At 28.7% G+C, this 20530-nt stretch overlaps 1 protein-coding gene across 7 annotated transcripts in view; it reads right to left on the minus strand.

Moving 5' to 3' along the window:
- Positions 1 to 20530, minus strand: part of LOC107448763 (SLIT-ROBO Rho GTPase-activating protein 1) — a 217266-nt gene that overhangs the window by 16813 nt on the left and 179923 nt on the right. For all 7 annotated transcript variants that reach the window (XM_071187096.1, XM_043045560.2, XM_043045559.2 and 4 more), the window contains exons 2-10: positions 10292 to 10475; positions 8233 to 8398; positions 7351 to 7413; positions 7076 to 7234; positions 5189 to 5317; positions 3219 to 3440; positions 2697 to 2798; positions 1216 to 1395; positions 81 to 323 (exon numbers count right to left, since the gene is read on the minus strand). In XM_071187096.1, coding sequence (XP_071043197.1) covers positions 81 to 323; positions 1216 to 1395; positions 2697 to 2798; positions 3219 to 3440; positions 5189 to 5317; positions 7076 to 7234; positions 7351 to 7413; positions 8233 to 8398; positions 10292 to 10475 — 1448 coding nt within the window. The remainder of the gene's footprint in view (positions 1 to 80; positions 324 to 1215; positions 1396 to 2696; positions 2799 to 3218; positions 3441 to 5188; positions 5318 to 7075; positions 7235 to 7350; positions 7414 to 8232; positions 8399 to 10291; positions 10476 to 20530) is intronic.

The following is a 20530-nucleotide window of genomic DNA, read 5'->3' on the forward strand; positions in this document are numbered from 1 at the left end:
AAAATAGGGTAAGCAAATAGATAAACGATTTATGTAAATTTAACATCCAAGCTAAGATAATAATATGATAAAATAGTTACTTCAAGGTATTCCTCCAAGCTTCCACCGAAGAGTTTGGGTTGACCCACCAAAGGTGTGCGGCCAATGCGTTTTTTCCTCAGCCTCTGAGGAAGATTGTGCGGTCTTTGTGCAATGTGTGGAGATGCACCGCCTGGCAAAACTGGAACTTCATCCCCTTCTATTCCAAGACCTTGGCGAATAACATCAGATTTAGCTTGAAGTCGGGCAATCAGATTGTTTGTCATGATGTATTGAGAGAATTTCTGGAAAAAGTTTTCACCATCACTTTAATTCTTAAAATGTATATATAATACCTAATTTATTAAAAGCATGCAATTAGATGAATGAAATAAAAAAGAATTCTTTATTATCACCTATTCAATAAAACATTATAAATGTTAAAAGTAATTTATGAGTTTTACATACACAAGTCTATAACATAGACAAGTCTATAGCAATAAGATGTAATCTTTGCAATTATGTCTTAAGATTAACTCGTGCCCCTTAATTTGTTCATTCAGTATACTCTTCAAATTTTACACTTGAGTTTAGACATACAACATAATAAAAATAAAATATTCTAAGCAAAATATTTGTGTACAAAACTATTTCTCAGATACACGTGCATAAAACAACAATTTAATTATTTAAGTTTTTAAAAAAGTTTAATTTTTAAAGGTGTTTAATCTATCCTAAAAGGTTGATTTTAAAAATTTTTTACTGTCCCTAAACTTGCTTTTCCATTATATTCTTAAACTGTTAAAATATTATAATTAAATTTAAACAACATATGGCTTACAACTTACACTAATTTTATTGTTAACTCAAATAAGTCATTCGTTATACACTGTGAAATTTTTTGTTGTGAAATTTTTTACTGATAATTGTAAGTAAATTTTTATATGTGTATAAGTGTACTTTTAAGTGACCATTTCCTACACTATCAACTACTGTTTAGAAATATCTAAATTTATTGAAAAATATTAATTTAACAACTATGTTACCCAAAAATATAAATTATCAGTTAATCATAGTTACCTTATATTTAACAATCGAACGATTCATTTAAATAACAAATAATCATTATATAATTATAACAGGGTATTCAGTTCAATTCAGTGCATTAAGATTTCAGATCAACAATTAAATACTAACATTTAAATAAAAGTCTTCAGTCTCTTGCTTGTCTGCTCTACGTTTCAAAGCCAGTGTTTCTGGTTGTTTTAAACCATTCCTGCTTGACCCGTCTTCTTCAAATAGAATGGTGCAGTCAAAATCTTTAATGCTAATCATTTCCAATAAAGTTTTTTCTGCTGTTTCTAAAGTTTTCCAGATCTAAGAAAGAAATGAAGAAAAAAAAATTTAGTAAATAAATTTTTTTAAACATTTACTTATTATTCAGAAATCTTAAGAAAATATTAATTAATATTTTCCTTTTCAAAGGGATAGATTATACCCAATTAAAATGATAAATTTAAAATTCCAATTACAGTTAACTAAATATTAACCACAAATGCCTTAGCAGTTTATCTGTGGTCTGATTGTAGGTTTGTACAAAATGATATGGCTAATGCTACAAGTATATTAGGTAGTACAAGTATCTTATGATTCTACTGTACAATATTTTATCTGTTTAATATTCTGCAAAATGATGTCATGTGAGTATTCTAATCTTTTTATATCTCTTAGATAAATATTTTTGCCGATGTTAAGTTCTTTTGTAATTAACAAATATTGTTAGAAAAGTCATAATTAACAAATGAAGTTATACAATACAGTTATACAATGAAGTTATACAATACAGAAGTTATACAATGAAGTTACAATATTATGTTTGCACAAAATATTATAAAAATTAAAAACCAATAAATATTTTTATTAAAGGAAATGCCCTTTTGCAATATTTTCCAGGCTTTATAAACACTTAAACAAACACAAACTTTCAATTTTCTTATTAAGAACAGTAAAAAAAATAATGTTGTTTAAATCTCTTGAAAGAACTGTATAATTCTTCCCCCCCCCCCATATATTCTGTGAATATTTTTTTATTTAGAATAATATTTAAAATTTTTATGAATTGAAATATTTCAAGTGAAATAATAAACCTAAAAATATGATTAAATTAGAAATTAGACAAGAGTTGATAAACATTTTCTAAATCCCACAATAAAAAAAGTATTTTTTCTCTTATTGAACAGGATTTAATAGATACACGAACAGAAGAAAAAAAAAAGTTTCTTCTAAAAATTAATAATTTTTCTATTTTCAGCTTATTCTTATCTGATTAAGTTTTGTTTATTTCTACATTTATACTCAGAACTGTAAGAATGACAATGTAAAAATTGTGTTTTGAGGCTGTGAACCACATACATAGAAAAAAAACAATGAACATATTACATATTTAGTGTTCTAATACTAAGAAAGTTTCCTATTTATAAGACCAAAACTATAGTATGTTCATTTCTGTGACATTATTTGTGTTTTATATACCTTGTTCAGCTTTAATCAATGTAAGACATGTATAATAATGTTAAAAGTATGTAATACTGATATGGGATCATTTAAATAATCGAAGTTAGACCGCAGATTATTTTAATAGAAAAGTGGTAATCAAAGCATATATTAATCATATCTACCTCTTCACTTTCTGTCTTCAGTGAGGTAAGGCGATTGTTCACAAGTTTATACCTTTGTTCCAACTCTTCTTGGATTGGTTTTTCTACACTAATTTGTGTTACCTGAAATATATCATACTTGTTTAATTATGAAAAATGTAAATGGGAAATTTTAATAATATTCAAAACATTATAATAATAATTATAATAATAAAACACATTAATAATATTCGAAAATAATACTCCAATGACCTCGTCTCCTTTGTGGGGTTCGAAGTCAATTTTTTATTTATATTTTAATATTTAAATATTAATATTAAATATAATATAAAATATTAATATTAAATAATATTTAATATTAATATTTATACATTTTAATAATATTTAAAACATTATAATAATAATTACAATAATAAACATATTTAATAATACATACTTGTTCAATTTTGAAAAATGCAAATGGGAAATTTTAATAATATTCAAAACATTATAATAATAATAATAAACATATTAATAATATTTAAAACAGATAATTCTAATGACCTCGTCTCCTTTGTGGGGTTGGAAGTCAAATTTCTTTGGCACCATGAACGCAGAGTTGTTGTATTCAAGGAATCTCTGCTTGTCTACACGAGAATCTAGATTTGTAATGCACTTGTTAAGACCATCGATGCTCGCCTGCTTCGATTTCTTAAGGCACTCTTCAGCATTAATGGAAACCATTAGAGTGTGAGCAATGGATGTGTGAAAACCGAAATCCATACACTGCAATTTTTAAAAAAAGAAGATTTAAGATACAAACAGGAAAATTAAGCAACACAACTTTAAATTAATCAGTGCAAAACTTTTAGATAAAAAGACTAGTGTAAGATAGTTACTACTATGCGTTGAGGGATAAGGTGAAAAAGCTTAATTCCAATTATTAAATACAAATTATAGAAAATGAGTCAATTAAAAACCTGCAGGGGAGAATTTGATATAAATTCAAAAACTTTTGTAATTTTTGATGCCAGAAACTCAGTATCTCTATACTCTTTATTAGTGCCGGATTTTTTTTTTTTTTTTAATTCTCTTTCATTTGCACTTGATCAAGCACTTACTAAAATAACTTTAAATACTTCCTATTTTTATCTACAATGCATAACAGTAATACTGGTCATCTAAAAGTCATTTTAGCCCACTAATCACAAGGGACTTAGAGCCAAACAATTACTGATGCGTCAAATACAGCTTCATATCAAACAATAAGATAAAGCTTCAGCTGGCAATTTCGCTATTTACTTATGGAATTTTGAGTTTCAAATTTTAATTTATCCTCCCCTATAAAAACGTTAAAAAATAATAACATAATCATCATCATCTCACACAGAAAATACAAATTTAATTCAATTCTCAGTTGAGTTATTTCTTTAGTCTTAAGAAAAGAATGAAATCAAATAAATCCACTTTCATATTTGATCTGAAATCATTATGAATGTATTTTAGCCAAGAATAGTCTTTCTACAGCATCTTGGTTAACGGGCAATACTGTTACAAGAAGGAAGGCCCCAAGAAAGTCGGTAGGATACAATGAAATTGTTGGAGTCATAGCTTGGGAAAATTTAGAGCTCCAGAGAAACACAGCTCTCAAATGCTCCAGCTCATGCTTACAGCTAATTATATATAAAATATATAAAAAAATTAAAACTATGTGACATTGCATCTCAAGCTTTTATACAGAATAAAAATAATTTAGTTGTAATTCCGAATAATATGTATTTTTTCATGCATTATTTTTTTTATAATCCTTGTCAGGAATAAACTTGAAATACACTAGGGGTCCCTAACTAATATTTAAGAGAGGAAAAAAAACAATATTAAAAATTTAACAATTGCCATTAAGGAAGCAGAGCTGAAAATACAAAAACTTAGTTTGAGTAACAGAGGAAACAAAGAGGATAAGAAAAATTAATTATTTGAAACATCTCAATCAAACAAGTTTTGATGATTTTAATCCCACCTTACCCTGTAGCAATTTTTTATTTGTGTTTTTGTTTTTTCTCCCTGAAATATTTATTTGAGCTCCAAAATTTGTTTTAATTTTTTCTAAACATCACATATTTTCCGAAATGATTGTAAAAATATAAATTAAGAGTGATTATTAGGGAACATCCTGTACATGTTTTTTTAGTAAGGAGCAGTTCAATTTATATTATGTACGATTAGTTTTGGCCATTTTAGACTTTCTCTTGTACGCAAATCACAAAATCCCTTCATGCTTACACAAGAAAATCACAATACACTGCCCCCTGTTTTTGACTTTGACGTTTATTGTAATTACCTAATTTTAGCATTAAATTCAAATAAAAAGATGTAACTTATAAGGGCAATTTACTGTCTTACAAAGCACAGCACCTATCCCCTTGTCAGCAAAAACTAGAAAATCACAAACCCCCTATCCCGATTGGGTGCTTACTAAACATTTATATGGGGCCCTAATAACAGCAAATATTATGGCAGAAAAATAAACTTACATCAATAATATCAGATAAATCATCCACAAAATACTTGTGAATAGCAGCATTGCTAGCATCCATACATAATAAATAATCATTTCGAGCCTTCAATGCTTTCAGCTTTGCATCATTGTATTTTAATCGGCGCTGTAAAAGAGAAGACGGTTAACATGTAAAATAAAATACCATATTATTAGAAAAAATTTTTAATTTACAATTACACAAATACACAAATTTCAATTTTATACTCACAAAATGGGAATATCAAATTTAGTGAATGGTTCCATTTCAGAGAAAACAAATTTAACAGTATTTTTCAAGCTTTTTTGAAAAGGAAATCAAAATTAGTGAATGGTTCCATTTCAGAGAAAACAAATTTAACAGTATTTTTCAAGCTTTTTTGAAAAGGAAAATAAAAAAGCCACAAGTGCCTTACCTTGAAGTAAAATTATAATTTAAGCTATATACCTTTAATTCTATCTATGTATCTTACTGTAAAGAGTTGCCTACTTTGGAAAGGGGAAATAACTTAAATATTTCAAAAGTTTGTAAACTTTATTTAAAAACCGAATTTTCCTCCGTAATGATAATTAATATAATTAACGAATAACTTTAAATTTGGACAAATTTTTATGAGCTCTGACAATGTAACCTTAGAGTAACTTTTTAAATTTCAAATAATTTATTCCTCAAATGTTTTTCATTTTTACAGAATGTTGACTTCTCCTTTGGTTGACATTTTGTACCATTTTCAGAATTAGCTTAGAGGGGGTTGGCAAATACACTAAACTCAGTCTAACAAACACAAGGAATTGTTGAAAACTTAAGGAGAAAAAATTAGCATACTATTCACAAAATTGCATTATTTCATGAGACGAAAAAAGTCTTCGGCTTTAAACACCAATTGTAGAACACATTTTAAAACAATCAGTTAGTTGCAGAAGACTTGTTTAACTAAAACTTCTACAGCAGTTTGTAGCAATGCAACAACAAAAAATGATACAAAAAATAAAAAGGTTAATGTAAAAAGTTAAAATTGTTTTCCAATTTGATCCAAATTGTTAAACTGTCCTACAAGTAGAAAAATGTATTGTAATTAATTATGTATGATTAAATTTATAAAGAAGAAACATTTTGAAATAAAGATTTTGTACTCATAACACTAAAGGAATAAATTTTCAGTTGCATTCATATAAATATTCAATATTGCCTAATTCAAGTTAGGCGATTTCAAATCCAAAATTAGTTTTGCACCTAGAGCTACAGATTTTTTTTAAAATGTATATTTTTAGTATATTTTTTGTCAAAATACACGAGTTTAAAAAACGTTATAGATAAAAGGGAGTTGCATAAATGTAGCAACAAACTTCTAGGAGAGTAAGAGCAAATCATCAGGATTAAAATTGCATTGGAAATGTCATCGTAAGTGAAAAGGGAGGGACGCTAACCTATTATGACTCGTTCAGAAACGAGAAAAAAGTTTATAATAGGGAAATGCCCCTACTAATGAATGGAGCTATTTTCAAGCATGGGTTCTTTCCTATGCAATTTTAATCCTGATAATGTGCCCTAACTTTCTTAAAAGTTTCTCGCAACATTTATGCAACCCTTTATTATGGGTAACGTTTTTAAACATGTAAATTTCGACAAATAACGATCTAAAAACGTCATTTAAAAAAAAAAAAAAAAACTATAGTTCTGAGATAGAAACTGATTGCAATTTTGAAATCAGCAATGTGAAATATATAAGATTCTTTAAAAATTCTCAAGCAAAAGAAACCCAAAGAAATATTTTTCCCCAGTACAACTTAAATTAATATGTTTAATAATACACTTAAATTTTACACAAATAAAGAAAAATAAATTATTTTCATAGAATTTTGTAAAAGAAAAAAAAAGTGTTACCTTTTGAATTTCTTTTTCAATAAGGCGGAACTTTTTGGAGCGTTGCAGTTTTTCTTTGGGAATGGTTTGTTCTAGTTTACCCCTTTGAGCTTCTACATAACTTAATTTACTCTCCGCTTGCTTCTCCTCATTGTGATAAGTATAATAAGTTTTCATGGTCTAAAAAGAATCATATTGCATAAATAATTTATCACTATGATAGAAAAATCTAAATTCTGCATACCAGAACAATTAGAATTTTTAAAGCTTTGGTGGTATTACTTTAAAACACTTACAGTATGTAATTCATGCAAAACCTTCAGAAGTTCATCATGAATTTCAATACCAACATCTCGGCACTGAAAGCGAAAATACAAATTTTCAACATTTTAAAAACTGAATTAATAAAATCAAATTTGTTTTTAACAATTCTAATAAAAGATATAATTTTAATATTTCAAAATTATAATTATTAACAACAAACTGTATTTTGTTTCAAAATCATCTAAACTTCATTTTTAAAAAAATTATCGAGATTCAAAGAAAAAATTAAGGATCGTTTTAACCCATTTTTAGCATTTATGGAATGTTATAATTTGGAATTGTCTTAAAACTGAGGATGAAAATTATTTATAAGGTAGTCATTTAATGTTTAATAGGTTGTTTTACTAAAATAAATAAATAAATAAAATAGAGTAATACTAGTGTCGATCACAAAATAATGTGATGTAACTAAAGTTAATTGAAAAGCATGAATAATTCTATAATCTTCACTAATTATTTAACATGATAAAGTATCTTAAATTACACAGATTTCTTTTCAGTTTTTTTTAGAAATTAAAAAAAATTTCAACATAAAAAAAGTTCTAAAAATATCATAGGGGTAGCTATTTAATGTAGAAAAAGTTGTTTTAACGAAAAACAAAATAGCATTTTAAAAAACAGTGTAATGTAAATTGAGTTTTATTTAAAGATATGAGTAATTGCATAGCTTAACTAATAATTACCATATAAAAACATACCTAAAACAACACAGATGTCTCTTCAGTATTTTTAAAAAAATGTCAGAAAATTACGTTCATGGAATTTCTTTTTGTTGCTTAGTATTAAAACATATTGAAAACTATTAATACACAAAATTAATGCAAATGTGTCTAAAAAGCAGAGAAGATATTTACTCTTTTGTAAATGCGCTGCACATCTTCCATGATGCATGTCATCCTATTGATGATAGTGTTGTTATATATCTCGCTGATCGCTGCATGGTCTCGACTTTGCCTCCTAGTTGTGGACACTAAATGTTGCCAACAAGCATACGATGAAAATAAATGCCACTGCTCACGCCTAGTGAAGAAGAAAAAACATTAGCTTTGATTTTATGTTATGAATTTCCTATTAAGTTTCATAAAGAAACCAATTTTTTTTTAAATAATTACTAGAAGTCTACATCAAGAGATGTGCATCAATATACACACATGTATCAGTTCTTGAAAGAGAAATACGATTTAAAGATGTATTTTGAAATACACTTAATGTTAGAAATTTAAATCTGAAAGTTTTTTTAATAGATTAAAATAAATTATTTAAAGAAATTTTAAATTAATAATTTATTCTTTAAAATTAAATAATTTTTCCCCTAAAATATTCTAGAAATATTTTAAATGCACCAGTTCTGGAATATTTTTGAACGAAAATTACACGAGAAGTAACAAATGTATGCATATGTAAAACAATTTTTAAAAAAATAAAGATTACACTATGGCTGAAAGATTGAAGCTACCAGGAGATATTGAATCAAGAGAAACAACAATCACATCATTGATCAAATATATAGAAGATTATACTCATGCAGAAAGTCTAATATTTCAAATATATATCTTTGAAATAAAAAAAAATTAGAACAGGGAATGCTATTTTACCATCAGCCCATTTCATTTTTTAAGAAAGATTAAACATTTTTCAGGTTTGAATGATGAAAATTACAAAGTTGATGAAGATATTTTCTGAAAATTTCTTATCCCACAAATCTTAAGGGGTCACAATACCCAAAAAGTGACAAAAATACCAAATTTTTTTTTATTGNTTATTCTTCATTTTTTTGTAATAATTTTGAAATTTTTACTTCAAAATAAATACATATACCGATGTTTAAAACCATCTATAGAGGGGAATGTAGCTATAAGCATTTTTTCTTGTTTGCTTCTTATATCTCACTTTTCTATCCCTAAACAACCCAAGCAGATGTTTCCAACCCAGGCAGATGACGCACCTGTAAGGTGTCAGTGGGATCAATATGCATTTCCTGTCAGAAGGAATGAGTAATTACTCATGATTGGTCAAAGGGTGCTATGTGCTGATAAGACCCTCATTTCAACTCCTTTTTGCTCTCAGTTCAGTTAAAAAGAAACCTGCAAACAAGTGTCTCAAATTTAACTATGGCGACAAGTAAACGTAAAACGTTCCCCATTGATGATAAAATGGGAAGAATATCAGAAAAATTAAAATTGGACGCAATCAAGTTGATATTTGCAGGGAATATAAACTATCCAAATCTGCAGCTTGTAACATATGGAAAAATGGGCAATTAATAATTTCTGCTCATGAAAAAAAATTTAGATGGTAGAAAAAAGTTTAGAAAGGCAGATCACAAGGATGTTGGTGGTTCACCAGTCGAAGAAGCCGCAATCTTTTTTATTACAGTATTTGGACAAATGTCGATGAATTTGCTAAGCGATTTTATGATACTTCTTTTATGTGCTCGAATGGCAGGTTAGACAGGTTTAAAAAGCAGAATGACAGAAATTCGGGAAAAATTATCTGAGAGTCGGGAAGAGTGTTTCCATATTTGATGCTAAGGATTGCTCATCAGCTAAAAATTACTAATTTTTTATTTTGCACGTAAGACGAAGAGTAATGAAAAATAAAAAAATTTTTTCCTACTACATGATATTTTTCAGTCATTTATTTGAATAATGTGTACTAAAAGAGAGGAGTTTGGGAACCATTAGTTAAATTGCCTGCATAACGGATATAGTGAACCAAAATTTCGGTCCCTTGAAGGTTCACTATAGCGGGGTTTGACTGTATATTTTTGAAATAAAAAAAAATTGGAACAGGGATTGCTATTTTATTATCAGCCCATTTTATTTTTTTAGAAGGATTAAACATTTTTCAGGCTTGATAGATAATGAAAATTCCAAAGTTGATGAAGGTGATGACAAAAAAAATTATAGTTACTTTTGTTTTTCAGCTTTATGTCTCAGTGAGAGTCCTTTGGCCAATTTCTCCAGCGATTTGGAATATTCCAGTTCTACTTCAGCTCTCCGTCTGAAGTAGTCCTGAATTTCAGCCACCAAGTTTACTTGTGTTTCCACTCGTGTATCCAGGCATTTCAGTTGTTCATTCAGTTGTTGGCGAATATCTAAAAGAGAAAGACATTTTTTTATTATCAGAAATATTTATAATTGATATTTATATCAGAAATACTTCGGATTCTCACTGCTGTTTTTGTGAATGCATTTATGTAAATAAGGTCTTGTTCTTTGAGAGGGGAAATAAGGTATAAAAAGCTTTTCAAGGGGTTGTAATTTTAAAATTATGAATTAATTAATGGTATCAACGACTCCGTTTCGCCAAAGAAATATTTTTGAAGGGTCTGTTTTAAAGAGGAAAAATATAGTGCATAGTGTTTTATAAAATGAAAAAATAAAAAGTTCATTAACACTAGAAAGACTGAAACTCAGTATATACCTATAATGCCAAAAAAGCAGTCAAAATGACTGGATTGTAAAAGAATAAATAATGTGTAAAGAAATTTGTTTAAAATTAATTTTTAATATTTTTAATACTATTTACAGTTATATAACAAGTAATTAGTAAATATTAACAATAAAGAAATTATATATTGTACAAAATTCCAAGAAATTGCGTCATTATACATCATTGTTTTTCTAATTGAAATTAAAAGCAGTCAAAATAACTTCGAATCTAGTGTTAATAACGTAAAATAACCTGTTAAAAGTCTGTTGATATGATTAAAATAAAATATTTTGTGAAGATAAAATATTTCGATAATACTAGATATAATATTAATAATATCAATATATATGTTACCGTTAAAGTATGAAATCCGTTATTTTATAGAATACCTAGTTATTCCATCTGCAGTTCGTGAAAGTGTAAAATTCTCTTGTGTGTCATGGTTTAACTAGTTATTTCATAGAATAACGATCTGCTAAATTGCTTCTTTTTCATTTTAATTGTCTCTCATTAGTTAATTTATAGAATACCTAGTTATTTCATAGAATACTAGTTAAAGTGTCAAATTAATAACATATTACACACTTTAACGGACACGATCAGTTATTTCATGGAATAACTAGGTATTCTATGAAAAAACTGCATTATATACTTTAACGGTAACATATATATTATTTAGATGATATAATATTACTTTTTAAAATAAAATATTTAATGTAGGGTCGATTTTTAAAATGAAAAATATAGTTAAGAACCCGTTTACATGAAGAAATAATTTGTGAAGGGTCCGTTTGGCTATAAATTAATTTGTGAATGGAAATTTCTATTATATTTTAAGACAGCAACAAGACCATATAATTCTCCCACCATTACCAAACTCATTAAATATTCATACTAAATATATTCATAGAGGGTGAAAAACTCAGACTTTTGATTAAATGATCTATTCCAACAAAAGTTATCAAATCCCCCAAGGGAGTGGGAATCGGCGGGTATTCCCATAAATAATGTGTGCACAGAAATGAGTTAGCAGCGGTGTTGCTAAGCAACAAATAACAGCTGTTTTCACATATCTAAATAATGTTTGAAGAGGGTACATTTGGGATGGTAAGCAATTAGCCGCACCCTCAAAAGATATTGTATCAATTTCCCACATCAAAAAGTGATGCTATGATAGAACTATAAAAATATCCTTAATTGGTTTCTCAGAAATGATGTTTGAATTGAAATGCTACATACTTTATTGCCCTGTTAACCCATTTACACAGTAATTTTGAGCCTATAATAAGTAACATTTTTATGGCAAAGATAGGATGTGGCTAGCAATTAGGTAAATTCATAAGAAGAGGTTAAAAAGTTATTTTTGTATCAAAAGACGAGTTTTGGTGAGATATCTGAAAGTTAAACTTCACATTGAAACAAAATGTTCTATAACGCCATAGGTTAGTCATTATGTTACGTTTATGCAAATTAGGGCAGCTGCAGAGTTTTTTGAATTATCGCAACCATGAATGAAGCATAACGTAAAAATACGTCAAATCAGCAGTAATTCGAATCTAGCTTAGGTAAAAAATAGCGTTTAACTAACTCAAATTCAATTATAATAAAGCTTGATAAGCTTTAAAGAGATTAATATGCTTAAAAGAAGTTACATTTTATTGTTACTACATAATTCTTTTTCGATACGTTTTGCATAGCCAATTGATCCGACGACTGGAGACAATTGTCAGCGCAAAAACCAATTGATCCGCCTGTATTGGAACAGTTATCTTTGAACAATTTAATTTCAGAAATCTTGCAGAATCGGATTGATATTAGATTTGTTTAAATGTACAGTTTAACGCTTAACTTTTTTTTTATAACAGTCGTCGAACAGCCGACCCAACTCTTTGGATTTATGACTATTAATGTTTAACTCCATTGCCTTGTAATTTTAAACCCCAATCTATAAGACAAGGGAACTCCAGGATTAAGTATTGGGAGAAATTTGACTTCGTGGAGGACTTTTTTGATGGAACCAACCGGTATTGGCGTTACATGGAGAAGAAGACCACGAAAACCTCCCATGGTTAGCCCGACGGCAAAGGGACTCTAACCCATCATCCGTTTACCACTGAGGATATTTTATGTTAGCACTGTGCTCGGTGCAAGCCGGATGCGGAATTCGTATCTACCAGTCATCGCTGGGATTCGAATCAGGTTCACCTCATTGGAAGGCGAATGCACTATCTATTGAGGAATCACGACTCTAACGTAAAAGTAGTCGGATTCGACTATCTATGCTGCGTTAAACGAAATTCGAAAAACGAGCGATAATTCGTGCTCAAGGTGGTAAAAATTAATCAGTGCCGATAAAAATTCTTAAGAAACTATATCTGATAACAATTTTTAAGAATATAAAATAAGGTTAGTATCACACCGCAACTAGTAGAGCATTTGAAAAGTAAGAACTTAAAATTTGAACTGAATTTCGTTAAACTCTAATGAATCCTTTCGATTTTAAACTCAGAACAGAGCGTAACTGAACCTAAATCTATCAAGTTAAATATTTAGATTCAATAGTTAAACAACGTTGTAATAGTTAAACAATCCCTTCAACTTTGTTAAACAAAGAATTTATATTTTGATAATACGGGGACGAGAAAATTCAAGACCGGTTATTTTAACATGAAAGAAGATGTGATTATGCTGAGCGAGAAGAAATTCGAAAAATGACTGACAATTCATGCTCAATGTGACAAAATTAATTGGTGCTAAAGAGTTAATTCCGATAGAAAACATTTTTAAGATACTACATCTTTTAACAATATTTGATGATACAATACGAAGATAAGGCAACGGCTCGAAAAAGTACCAACTTAATGTTAAATCTTTATGCATCCTTCCGATTTCAAACGCCTTAAGTGATATAAGTACCTGTACCACAGAATTCGCAATCAACTGACGCAGATGATTACGGGATGTTAATAAACCTTCTCATAAATCTGAGCGTAATTGAACTTAGATCTATTCTATCAAGATAAAACAATTTAGATTCGATTTAGAACGAATCGTTTCAACTTAATTTAAATAAAGAATTCATAGATACGACAACAGAGATGGGGTGAAAGAAGGAAAAAAAAGACATAAAGATGTTTTCGTAACACCTCTTTGATTACATGGAGAGGATAAAATAAAAGACCGGTTATTTAACATGAATGGTTTAAGAGCGGAACATCTGCTTATCTCATATGCCGGAAATGATGGTAAGGTCGAACTTACAACTGCTGAAAAGAAGCCATAAAAAAGAGTTGTAAAACACATTTTCACGCATGTTGAGCGTTAAGTTATATGCCACATGTAGCGACCAAAGCAAATCTACAACAATAGTGATTTTTTTTATGGAGAAAAAAAAAATCTGAACGACATAGTTCCACGCTCTTTATTTTTATCAAAAGGGTTGAATTGTAAGCATGCACTTTTAAAATCCAATTGGTGGTTACATGTTAAATACACATTTACACAGTTTAAATATGGTTACTATAATCAGGAAATACTCTCATAATCCTTAATTCCAGTTATTTGAATTATGAAAGAAAGCTATAAGAAATGAAGTCGTGTAGACATCTTTATTTAAGGCAGTGTTTCTTAACCTTTTTGGTAGAATGGACCCCTTTTAAAAATTTTAAGAAGTCACGAACCACCCCCCAGTGAAAAAAATAATTGCAAAAAACATCAATTATTAGGAGACATATAATTTTAAAAAATGAATATTTTTAATGTGAAGGTTGTTGCTGCTTTTCCTTAATTAAATTGAATTGAGGAAAAGGTTCGCAACAAAGCAATGCGCATATCATGTTCAACATTCAATCGATTTTGATGTTTTGTTTTTATTGTCACAAGTGTGGAAAATCTCGCTTCGCAAAGATACACTGTAGCAAACGGTATTATAGCTGCCACGGCTCACTTTACAAGCAATGGGAAGGCTTCCAAACATTTTAAAAATTAGGAGTAGTCGACGGACCCCCAAAATTTGACTCATGGACCCCTAAAGGGTCCATGGACCACAGGTTAAGAAACCCTGATTTAAGGTATGGACACGAGAAAACAAGATATGGAACGGAATAGAACAACTTTCACTATATTGCAAAAAAAAAAAAAAAATTTGACACAACTTATGTAAAAATATGCGAAATTTCGAAGAAATGCCAAAGCGATGTTGAACTACAATAACAGATAAATATCAAAAAAATAAAACCTAATTTATACAAATAACATACTTTTACTTGGGAATATTTAATTACACACAGGACTGCCATCAAAATCTGGCAGTTTCCTTGTACATATTATACACAATATATTAAGATCAAATACACAATCACTCTTGTGCGAGCTATAGTAGGCTACCTATACTAGTTTTAATTGCTGGAAAAACATACAGAAACAGCTCAATAACCTTAAAACAATACTATAGCTAATGAAATAGTATAATATAGATGAACTATGAATAGTATAGTATAGCTATCATTTTAATATATCCCATAGTTTGAGCTGTGAGAGGTCGCCATTTTTTTTTTTAAAGCGGAAATAAGAAACAAAATTCCCTGCATTTTCCTAATTTGCAAGGAAAAACTCATAATTCCCCTGTTATGTTTAGATGATTTTTGAATTCCCTGTATTTTCCAGGTTTTCCCTGTGGAGTAGTATAGTAAACCTGTATCAGGACTATTTAATACACTTCGTGGAAAATGTCATTCAGCACTTTTTTAACTAAAATTTGAACAAACTAAACATAATCAGTTAATTTAACAATACACAGAGTTATTTTAAAAAGAAATTAGTTATTTTTTTTTTAAATAATGCAAATCAAATGTTAGAGGCCATTACTTGCCATTGAAAATACAATCAAATATTTTGTTTTGAGATATCAACTCCTACAAATGTACCAAAACATTATTTTATTTCACATTCATGTCCCTATCGAATCTTTCGCATTCCAGCTGTTTTCCGTCTTTCAACAAATCTGAATCTCTTCATTTTGAGATTCCGACAGTTCATTAAAATGTATTGAAAGAAAAAAAAAAGCCATGGTGAACCCCTACCCTTCACACATAAGGAAAAAAAAAATATTCTAAAGCACTTTTTTTTTCACGGAATTCCTCAAACCAAATACAACAGAGGTACTATTAAATCACCAAAAGTACTAGCACTCCAAAATGGGGGCGCCCAAGCAAGCAAATCCCCCAAATGGTGAATGACTCACAAGGGCAGCACCCGCCCAAAATACGGGGTCACGGGCACCATAAGAGAAGAGGAAGCTTTATTTTTAGTTCTACACCCCCGATATTTTGTTCTAGGGTGGGCTGTTGTTCTCAAGGGGGTGACAGTGAGTCACCCCATAGTGACGAAAGCCGTTCCCTTTATTAATAATGAGTATTTACATTGTTAAAAATGGGAATAAGAAGTTTCCTGCTGAGGAAATTGTACGCCGAGATGGCTAAAATAAATCTGGTTGGTGTTATTTGCAGGATTTATTAACTTGGTAAAATTAATGTGAATTTCCATAACCAGAAAGTCAGTTGAACTAAGCTGTTGAGCCCACATGCAGAGAAAGGCAACACCAGACCTGTATAATATACACGAACACCGTTAATTTTTTACTGTTATGAGGAAGAAAAAAAATAATCAGCCTCTTTTAAGAAAGTTTTGTCTTTTTCGAATTACCGAGGGAAAAAAAATATTTGTACTCGCGCTTCCTATCAAAGCATTTAAAATTGCATTCACATGATTTAAAATCACACATTGCGATTCCAATTAATCGATTTAAGATCGCGAATCGTGTTTCGTATTTTAAAGATTTTATATCAAATATTGCGTTTCGTATTCTCGCGACTTAAAAGCCACTATTATGATTTGCGTTCAAGTGACTTAAAAATTATACATCGAAATTCGTATTCACGCGATTTTAAAATCAAACATCAAGATACGTATTCATGTGATTTCAAAATCTAACATCGAGATTTGTATAATAGCAAACATGTTATTGATAATAATTCAATAAGAAAGTCGTAAATTAAAATTCATAACCTTTCATACAGGTGAATTATTCCCTAATGTTTTTTACTAACTGAAATTGAGCTGATTAAAACCAATTAAATTCAATTTCAGAAATTTTACTAGTGATTTGGAGGGGGGGGAGGTGTATTCTTCAGAGAGTAATTGAATTTGAATGATCGATTTTATTTGTGAAGCTTGCTATCTTAAAAATTGTTCGAAATAATATTTCCCTTGTAAAAGTTGCTTTAACTTTCGGCGAAATAATATTTCCCTTGTAAAAGTTGCTTTATCTTTCGACGAAATAATATTTCCCCTGTAAAAATTGTTTTACTTACGACGAAATAATAATTCCTCTGTAAAAGTTGTTTTACTTACGACGAAATAATATCCCCCTGTAAAAGTTGTTTTACTTACGACGAAATTATATTCCCCTGTAAAAGTTGTTTCACCTAGTGAAGTGCAAGCGCACAGGGAAACTATCTCATCTGTAAGATGCCCCATTCTGAAGTTTTAAAATTACGCTGAAAATATGAAATTCAAGAAGAAAAAAAATATTACTGATATTTGTTCAAAATATTAATAACTTTTAAAACGTTTTTTAGAAATATTTCAATTTTTTGTAAAATTGGTTAGGAACGATGGATTGGAAGCATTTTTTGGGCTTGATTTTTGATTTATTGGTTACGAAATTAGTGGTTTATTATCTATATAATGAAAATTGCAAATGGAATTTAAGCGAGCTAATTATCTATTAGGAACTAAGCGAGCACTTATCTAAGAACGGCATACAATACAGCTTTAAAAGATTTTGATTAAGTATTTAATTTTAAGTTTTTTTTAAAAAAAAAAATAATTATAGCCATAAGTGCTCACGAACACAATACAGAATACTTGAAACAATTTAATAGCAGTAAGATCATTTATTTATTGCACTAATTTAAATTTAGTCTGTTTCATTTAATTCAATTCAAAGTTATATATGAGTCGCTCAGAAGCCAATGCGGTTAAGTCCAAAACACAAAAATTGAGAAAATTAATGTTTTTTGATACATTAGTTTTTAAAATTCTTGGTTTATTAATTTAATTAGAAAAGTGTATAAAGTCTTTTTTCGAGGTGTAAACTCTGCAAAAAAAACAAGATATGTACAGGATGTGTAAATTAAAACGTAAGTATTTATTGAAATAATGACAGCATCTTAAAAATTTTAGGACTTTTACCTTTTGGCAGCTGAAAAAGAAATATATATAGTCTACTAGTATAAACGAACTTTTATTTTTCACAATCATCACTAGATACAGTGACTAATAGAAAATAAACTTTTGGATTATTTCAAAAATTGTTTTTTACTTCAAAACTAGAGTCGCACTTTTCTTTGTTTTGGGAAATGAAAATAAAATAAATAAATAAAAAAAAAACTAAAAATACTACGAAAAATACCATACCCCTTTTTTTGGTGAAAAAATACTACCGTAGTATAAAAAAATACTACGCCTGGCAACCCTGATTACTATGAATTTCTTGTTTTTCAGTGTTACCAACAAATATCGAAAGAAGAATATTTTAATTTTTATTTCAAAGTTTATGTAAAAAAATACTGAAAAAAAGTGGACTTATTCACAATGGCTTCTGAAATTATTATACAATATATTCAGAAGCTATTAAAAAAAGGGCTGTTTAACCTAGAAAAAAGTAACCAACGAGTAAATCCTTTAATAACTAAGAAGATTATTATTTATTTCATGAAAATTTCCAAAAATCAGAAAATATCAAAAAATGGACTTAACCGCATTGGCTTCTGAGCGGCTCATATGTAATAGAAATTGCGTTCGAAATTATTTTATGCAAAGGTCAATTTTATTGAATAACTAGTAAAATAATATTATTCCTATCACAATAAACTTAATTTCGCACAGAAATTTGAAATAAAAACGAATCTTAAATGTTTTTTTTTAATAAAGAATTTTTAACAATACTTAAATAAAATTCATATCACATAACTAAAAACGCCTATTGAGGAAATTCGTGGTGAAGTAAAGACGGGTGTACAATTACATTTTCCTCCTATCTCTAGAAATGAAACAACAAAGGTGTATTTTTAGGTCAATTTCTACCCTATCATAAAAATTAATAATACATATTATTTTTCGGTTCTGTCAGGGAAGTAGCGCAACTATATAACGTCAGTTTTTTTTCTTCTTTTTCTGCAAATGATATTTCACCTGCTCGTCATGTTATTTCCTCAATGGCAATAATAAAAAACGAGAATGAAAAGTACACATTAAAAAAACATAAATAGATATTGTGATATGTATGATTTATGTTAGGTAAACTGTCACACAAAATCGCATGGTATTTGTTTTTAATAGGTATAAAATAAAAAAAAAAGTATGAGACATTGACGGAAGACTTACCAAAATGTATTGAGTTTTGATATTTAAAAATAAATAAAATTTTGAGATAGAAAAAGGAAGGCAGGGCTTTATTTTTTAAATCTCGAGTGAGTTTGGAAACATGATGTTTTGAAGCCTTTTAAAAAACAAATTTAAGCTCAAAACAAATAAAGATCCAAAAAATATTATATCAATTATGCCAACAAATAATGCATATATTAATTTTATGACCACAGTAATTTGAAGTATGTGCATTTTTAAAATTGATACTTCAAAATTGGTACGATGTTATTGTTTATAATTTTACCACCAACCGAATTAATTCCTTAATTAAATAAAAGAAATCTAAATTATCATCACACTGTTCAAATAATTAAAGAAAATAAAAATGCATCTAAATCTTTCGGCGTATTTTCTGTCTATTTAAATCAACTCAAGAAATCTTTTTAATGTTGATTTATAAATTTTAGAAAAAACTTACTGCAGTACAATAAGCTGAAGGGATTTTTTTAACACCTCGAATAAAAGGGATAATTTGAATCCAAGTTTCAAAAATTCTTAATTTTGTTGTGAATTTAACATAAGGACCAGCTGGTGCCACTATTTTCGCCAGAATTAGAAATTGAATTAATCAGAATTGGAAACTAAATTAATTCAAATGAATTCAGTAACATTTTCCCCATTTTTCATATAAATAAAAATACTAACAATATTCAAAACTGTAGACAGACTACTGGCAGCAGTTCGCACGGTTTAAAAGGATCAAATCACGAGGATAAAAAAAAAGAGAACATGTTATTTCATTATTTTAATAATTCATTCCCACATATCAGTATTAGCAATAACCACCGCAAGAGGTCGTTTGCGGCAGATGGAGTAATTCTATCCAATTAAAAAAAATTCAAAGGGCTGCGACAAATATCCACTGATGAAAGAAATAAAAATCGTCTCGTAATTCTACAACTTTGATGAAATGGGATGATGAAGAAAAATAAATAAAAGAAATTAAAAGCAGGTCATTGACCTATAGTGGATTCAGACTGCAACGCTAAATCCCCTGTGTAATTATTACAACAGTTTTATGAATACTAAACTCACGGGTAATAATTTATTCAGGATGTATATTCATATTGAATAATTTTAATGATATGCGCACTGCATGAATACGAACATCATTAAATACAGATGGAATATGCTTCATAATAAATGACAAAATGCACATTTTTATGTATTTGGTTTTCTTTAGAGATATGGATTCACCACTCCTTAAAAATAATATATATATATATA

This window comes from Parasteatoda tepidariorum, chromosome 10 (assembly GCF_043381705.1).
Source record: "Parasteatoda tepidariorum isolate YZ-2023 chromosome 10, CAS_Ptep_4.0, whole genome shotgun sequence".
Classification (NCBI taxonomy): Eukaryota; Metazoa; Arthropoda; class Arachnida; order Araneae; family Theridiidae; genus Parasteatoda; species Parasteatoda tepidariorum.